This window comes from Fukomys damarensis, unplaced genomic scaffold (genome assembly GCF_012274545.1).
Source record: "Fukomys damarensis isolate Sample0158 unplaced genomic scaffold, DMR_v1.0_HiC HiC_scaffold_12, whole genome shotgun sequence".
Taxonomy (NCBI): domain Eukaryota; kingdom Metazoa; phylum Chordata; class Mammalia; order Rodentia; family Bathyergidae; genus Fukomys; species Fukomys damarensis.
The window spans coordinates 55,359,945-55,367,133 of NW_022900924.1; the positions used below are offsets into that span (position 1 = coordinate 55,359,945).

Here is a 7,189-nt window from a genome sequence, read left to right on the forward strand (position 1 = left end):
GAGGGGGAGGAGGAGGAGGGCACAGATGTGTTCAATCTGCGATTTAAAACCAAATCTTTCCTGGAAGTCGTTTCATCTTTTACATGTCTACTTCCGTGTTTCAGTTTTGGGAATGTATTTACAAATATCCGTGATCCTTTTCTAGTACGTTCTTTCCTCTTGTGATGGGTTTATTTTCTGAACTGTTTTAGGTGCCTGGCCGAGAGGGCTGGAGACGTTGCGTTCTTGAAGGACTCCACCGTCCTGCAGAACACGGAAGGTAGGTGAAGCGCTTGCTCGCGCTTTCAAAGCAGAGCCTTTGTTCAGCTTCACCGAGAGTCCCTGTCTTCGGATGGGCCCTTGGAGGAGGCCTAGCCGCCCTCTGCAGACTCTGGATTGAAGTCCGGAATCTTCACCTTGGGAGGCAGCATGGTAACACCTATAGGTGCCACAGTGGTTTTGAAGCTGAATTCAGTCTCTCTCTCTCCCTCCCTTCTTCCCTTCCCTCCCTCCCTCTCTCTCTCTCTCTCTCTCTCTCTCTCTCTCTCTCTCTCTCACACCCCTTGGCTTTGTCTGGTCACATGCAAAAGTCTGTCATTTGCTTGAACCAGATCACATGTGCCTTGAGGAAACAACGGATGACACTAAAAAACAGAATGATGCAAACAAAATTCCCCTTTTGAGAGAAGGAAGTGTGGGCTTCGTCCAGCCCGCTTTGAGCCCTGCTCTCCCTCCCATTCCGCTCCGTCTCCTCCAGTCACCCTGTGGCTCTGAGGGTCTGGAGGGATCTCAGCATTGCACAGAGGAAGGAAGAGGCAGGCGCAGTGGCTTTGTAAAGAGAGAGCAGGCGGGGGGAGAGAGAGACACGGGGACACCCGGACCGGGGCCGCGATTGGCGCACGGTCGAGCCTGTGCGTCCACACTCAGAACTGACAATGGGCAGTCGACGTGGTCTCTGGGGGTCAGCTGGGCATCCAGTTCAATTCTCCGTTCCTCTGGACTTTCCACGGGCATTGGATCAGACTGGCTTAGCTAACCCGTGGAAGTCCCGACCCTTCCTCTGGTCACAGTAAGAGCATCTGACCGTGAAAGCAGATGGAAAGTTCTCGAACATAAACCAGCTACAGGCTGAGATGCCACATTTGAAAACCTGAAACTGGAAATGTCCCAGAATGACGTGATGCTTGGGAAACCCCACCCCAGCCACACGTGATGAGCAGAGCCCCAGTGCAGACCCACTAAAAATACCACACAAAATTAGCTGCATTATGAGCGTGTAATGTGCACATGAGACAATGGTGAATTTCAGGTTCAGAGTTGGGACCCCTCCCTGATCTTTAATGAATATGCAAATATCCAGAAATTTGAAAAAAAGAAAAAAATCCAATATCCAAAACACTTCTGGTTCCAACATTTTGGGTAAAGGATATTCAGTCTGTTTTCTTTTTCTAGAACTCACTAGAAATATGGCACAGATAAATGGTTTTCTTAAAAAATAAATCCAAAAACTGCTGGGCATGGTGTTGTACACCTGTAATCTGAGCACTCAGGGGGCTGAGGCAGGAGGATGCTTGCTAAGTGTGAAGCCAACCTGGGCTACATAGTGAGTTCGAGGCCAGCAGAAACAGCATAGCGAAACCCTGCCTCAAAAAATAAAGAACTTAAACAGAACGCCTTTTTTGAGATACAATTTACATGCTATAAAACCCACCTGATCCACCTAGTTGAGGTGTGTTACTCAGTGGTCTCCAGCAGATGCAGAGTTGTGTGCCCATCAGCAGACCCCCAGAACACCGGCGTAGTCCTATCAGCAGTCAGCCTGCCGCCTGCCACTCCTGGAGCACCGGGACTGGCATAACTGGTGGTCGTTTATGCCCGGCTTTCATCTCGCGGCCTTGTGTTCCCGAAGTCTGTTCATGCGTGACTGGCACCCCCTCTTCTTGCTGAATGACAAGCCCGCCCAAAGAGGCCCTTTGGCTGAGCAGGGCGGTTGCAGCTGATGCCTCCGTCTTTCTCTCCCAGGAAAGAGCCCCGAATCCTGGGCCAGGGACCTGAAGCTGGCGGACTTCCAGCTGCTCTGCCTCGATGGCACCCGGAAACCTGTGACCGAGGCTCGCAGCTGCCACCTGGCCAAGGCCCCAAACCACGCTGTGGTGTCTCGGAAAGAGAAGGCAGAACTCCTCAAACAGGTGCTGCTGGACCAACAGGTACGGACCCAGGGCCGCTCTCTGCCGGCTGCGGAGGCTCCTGACGGGGCCATTGTGACGCCGCCGGCCGTGGGGCCACCCGAGCCTCGGTGAGGACCACAGGGGCTCTCGGCCCGGCTTTCTGGGGCTGACATGGCCTCTGCCCTGAGTCACCTCCGTCCTGTGTCCTCGCGACTCGGGGAAACTCCCGAAGTCCCCTGAAAATCTGGGATTCTGCACTAGCACCCCGGGTTACTCTGACAGCATCACGACCCGAGGTGTCACCGTGGCCCAGGGGTGGAGAAGGAACTGTGGCTTCGCGGTCAATGAGGAGGAGGCTTCCTGAGGGCAGGCCCTTAGGTGCCCGGGGACCCGTCCTGGGGAGCAGACTCAGACATCCTCAGCTGTGAGAGGTTCTTGGGACGAGGTCCCCCAGTGAGAGGGAAGGCACAGTGGTGGGCAGGGAGGACTCAGCCCAGATCCTGGAAGCCTCCGGAGCTCGGGTCCCCTGGGCTGGCAGGATGGAGGAGGTGGCCTTGGGCTCCCCGTCCATGCACGCGCCTGTCCTCCTGGGTGTCCTGCTTACTCTCCGCCATTCCACCCAGGCTCGATTTGGAAGAAGCGGATCCAGGTGCCCGGGAGAGTTTTGCCTGTTCCAGTCTGAAACCAAAAACCTTCTGTTCAACGACAACACGGAGTGCCTGGCCACACTGCGCGGCAGACCCTCCTATGAGGAGTACCTGGGCCGGGAGTACGTCACGGCCACCGCGAACGTGAAGCGCTGCTCCACCTCCGGTACGCGGGCCCTGGGGAGCCGCGATGGGCGCAGGGCATCGCCGATGCTCAAAAAGCCAGGGAGATGCACAGACAATAATTTAACCCTTGGAAATATTTAGCAGACGTCCCCGAGTGCCACTGGGCTTCAGGGGCGGTTCTCCGCTGTGAGCACTCACTGAGCCACCCCGATTCCCACTCCCGTCCCCCATCCAGGGCAGCGGAGGCCCCAGGGACGCTGTGTCCAGGCCCAGGCCTCCTCTTCTCCCTGTTCCCGGCTCAGGATGACCTGCCCGAGGGGACGCTTGGCGATGCCCGGCGACATTCTTGGTTACCATAATGTGTAGGAGGCGCTGCTGGTGTCAGGGTGCGGAGGCCAGGATGCTTTCTAAGGAGCGCACGGACAGTCGTCCCCCGGCCCCCCAAAAGAATTATGATCAGGCTCCAAATGTCCAGGGTGCCAAGGTGACAGCCATGGTTCAGGTCACTGGCACCCAGAAGAACGGCATTGGTGGGGTGATCTTGGGGGACACTGGATCACAGGGCTGGGTGTGTCGGTGCCGCTGCCCCTGGCGCTCAGCACAGGGCCTCACGCAGCAGGTGCTCGGCAAGCCTTGGGCGCAGGAAGTCGGGGCAGCTATGTCCTGTGGACGGAGAGTGCAGCAGCTGCGTCTCCTGGAGATGGGCGTGGGTGGTTCTGCCCCTCAGGCCAGCGCAGGGGATCCCTGGCTCGGTCAGAACAGAGGTGCCTGTGTTCTTGGGGCACTGCAGGGTTAGGAGAACAGAGAGTAGGGACCGTGTGGGAGGCAGCACTGACTCACAGTTTGGGGAGAAGGGCCAAGAAAATGGGTTGAAGTGCTCTCCTGGATTTACTAATGTGAAAATGGACTTTAAAAAAACTCCATTCCTTGCTGGGTGTGGTGGTGCACGCCTGTGATCTTGGCACTTGGGAGGCTGAGGTAGGAGGATCGCTGCAAGTTTGAGGCCAGACAGAGCTACAGAGTGAGTTCAAGGCCAGCCTGGATTACACAGCGAGACCCTGTCTCAAACAAAACCAAACAAGTCGGGCGTGGTGGTGCACGCCTGTAATCCCAGCACTCGGGAGTCTGAGGCAGGAGGTTTGCTGTGAGTTCGAGATCAGCCTGGGCTACACAGTGAGTTCCAGGTCAGTCTCAACTACATAGTGAGACCCTGTCTCAAAAAACAAAAAAAAAAAACAACCCCCCAAAAAACCAAAAAACCAAAACCAATCAGAGCACTCTCTGAACTCCTTCTGTGTTGTCCACAGCTCTCCTGGAAGCCTGCACTTTCCTCAGCCAGTGAACCCCAAGGAGACACCCCTGTCTCCAGCGTCCCCTCGCTGTCCCCTCTGCCAAGCCCCTCAGCCCCAATCCGATCGGATCCAGTGCTGGGATCACATCTTCCTTGCCCGGGATGAGGGTCCAGTCCCTCTGCTTTCATCGCTCCCTGCTGTTGCTTTAGGAAGAAATATACTTTGTGACTGAAATGGGCAACGTGTGCTTCTCAGTCCTGCTCGTCTCTGGACAGTTGTGCTGAAATCATGCTTCTGGCCCGATGTAGCAGTGGGTCCTTTCCCTCGGGTTCCGGTCCAGTGTTTCCTTTCTCCGGGTCCTGGGCCCGAGGCCCCATGGCCTGGCTTTGGGGGCGACCAGGCAGCGACTTCCCCACAGGCAGCCGTCTTGTTCACGCGCGTGTGTACCTGTGTGTGTGCCACGTGTGTGTGCTCGTGGCGGCTTCCCTGCACGTGTGCACATGCGAGTGTGCAGATGTGTGTCCTCCCACGGCGTGGCGGGCTGGGAAGAGCGGGCTCAGGAAGGAGCCCAGGGAGGAGGGGGAGGAGGAGCAGGATTGTCCGCTGCCGAGGCGGGCGGCATCGGGGCGGCATCGACACAGCGCGGCACAGCGCGGCCGCTCCAGACCAGTCATCCGCACCTTGTCCTCCGCTCTCAGGCACAGCCGGAGCCGACCGCTCTCGCATCCCTCCTTGGTGCTCTTACCCCGCTGCAGTTTGCCTCGTGGGCTGGCCCTGCAGCAGCTGTGCAGCAGGACGCCTCACCCTCCCAGGACCGAGGGACCTCTGAGCTCCCGGGCCCTCTGCGGCTGCCGGTCCTGGGGACCCGTGTACAGCAGAGAGCAGGGACCCCACCGAGGCGGGAGAGGAAGGGGGTGCAGCGGGAGCGGGAGGACAGCTCCCCGGAGGGTCCCCAGGATGGCAGGACGGGGCGGGGCTGTGGCGGTGGATCACAGGCATGTGCCACCACGCCCCATGCCAGCTCAGGTTTTATTTATGGTCACGTCCTCCAGGAGGACCCAGGGCCTTGCTTCTGGCACAGTCCCTACTCTGGGGCCTGTTCTGTCTCTCTACCCCTGCAGGACCTCAGGGCCCTCCGGTCCCGGATGGGTTGCAGTGGCCCTGCCTTCCTCCCTAAAGCTCCCTGGGACTCTGAGGACAGTCTCTCGGAAGGTCCCTCTGTCCTGGTTGGAAAATGACCCCTATGGATTCACAAACTCAAGCTGACCTTCTGTTGTCAGTTCTTCGCCTTCAGAAACCCAAAATGACAGGGGAAAAAAAAATCAAATTGAGCACACACCTGTAATCCCAGCACCCAGGAGGCTGAGGCAGGAGGGTCGCTACCAGTTTGAGGCCACCCTGGGCTACATAGTGGGTTCAAGGCCAGACTGGACTACAGACCTAGACCTTGTTTCAAAAAACAAATCATAAAACAAAACAAACCCCAAAGACACAATGCTTGCTTGGTCTGTGGTTCTGTTTCAGGCTCCTGTCTGAAGGGTTGGATTTTCTAGGGCTTAGTTGTGTTACTTTAACTGCACAGCACAAGAACAAGCGAGCAAGTGGCAACGTCCCTGAGGGTCCTCTGCTTCCTTCTTGTTGAGTAGAGAGGGGCCCAAGGGCAGTGTTTCCTGGCCACACACCAACATTTCAAAAGACAGAACCTCAGGGCGGGTATCTGTGTTCCTGTCTCCCCACCAGGTAGGGGAAGGGGATGGGCCAGGTGGACTCAGGGGGCTGCCTCTGCAGACCCCTTCCCCACATGGCCCCTTCTGGCCCACCTTCTGCCCATGCTTTGGTACCGCATCACAGAGCTGGCCCTGGCCTCCTGGTCTCTGAGCCTGGCCTCCCTCGAGAGGGTCAGGCCTCCCTCACCTTCCCTCCAGGGAGTCAGCGTGGCTCCCTAGGGAGGCGCCTTGCCAACAGGTTCCCCACCTGGGATGGAGCAGCATGGTCGCAGTCGTGCAGGAGATGCAGGCGATGCAGGCGCCTGGTCTGGGCCAGTCAGAGGTGGCCCTGCATTTGCCACATCCTGGGAGTGCCCTTTCCTGGAGGGAAGCCCCCTTTCCAGTGTGGCCTGCTGGGCTGTGAGGCTGGATTACACACACACACACACACACACACACACGTACATGCATGCACACATGCCCTGTGACCTCACTTGTGATGCCAGCTTGACTGGAGTGGGAGGTGCCTACAGATGGGTGCATCCTGGTGTCTGCGGGTGGTGGACTTGTGGGCTCCAAACAGGAGGGCAGGCCTCTGGTGACCTGACTGGACCAGGCAGAGACTGGGGAGCCCTGGGGCCTGCGGCCAATATCCGATCCCCTAAATAGCCAGCCCCACTACAGATGCCTAGGCCTTGGCCTGGTGGAGGAGGGCTCCCCGTGGACACTGAGCCCTGTGCTGCAGCCAGGTCCAGAGAAAGACTCGCTGGTGTGGTCCCAGAAACCTACTGGCCATTGTCCTCTCTGGAAATGTGGGCAGAGCGAGTCACTTTAGAATGACTGTGGGCCCTGAGGAGCTCCAGAGACAGCAGCGGCTGGAGGACTTTGGGGTGATCGGAGGCTACCTCAGAGGGCGCCAGAGAGGCAGCAGGCGTTCCTGGGGGACTGCGGAGATGCCAAGGGGACTCAGGCTGAGCTGTGGAGGAGTTGATGGGGCACCCAGGAAGGCCCAGCGCTGTCACGGTAATGGGCAGGGGCCACTGGCACTCAAAGGCTGGAGCCACTAACAGCGGGGGGGCTGCACTTCGCCCCTCTGTGATTCCCATCTTAATTGGGCAAAAGAACCCCCAGCTGATTGGTGACAATGGCACAGATGCTTTGTCTGGCTTCTTCCTGTCCATGTCACGCTGAGGAGATGTAAGGCACAGGTCAGACTGCATCTGTTTCCATATAGATATTCACCTGACCTAGAGCCCTCCCCCTCCCTCCCC

General features: G+C 57.8%; 1 protein-coding gene across 1 annotated transcript in view; it reads left to right on the top strand.

The window, feature by feature from the left end:
- Ltf (lactotransferrin) overlaps nt 1–4,446 on the top strand; it is a 22,145-nt gene extending 17,699 nt beyond the window's left edge. Inside the window, exons 13-16 of the mRNA XM_033762706.1 lie at nt 192–259; nt 2,002–2,186; nt 2,771–2,960; nt 4,228–4,446. Of these exons, the coding sequence (XP_033618597.1) occupies nt 192–259; nt 2,002–2,186; nt 2,771–2,960; nt 4,228–4,262 (478 nt within the window). The 3' untranslated portion in view covers nt 4,263–4,446. The remainder of the gene's footprint in view (nt 1–191; nt 260–2,001; nt 2,187–2,770; nt 2,961–4,227) is intronic.
- The last annotated feature ends 2,743 nt before the right edge of the window (nt 4,447–7,189 follow it).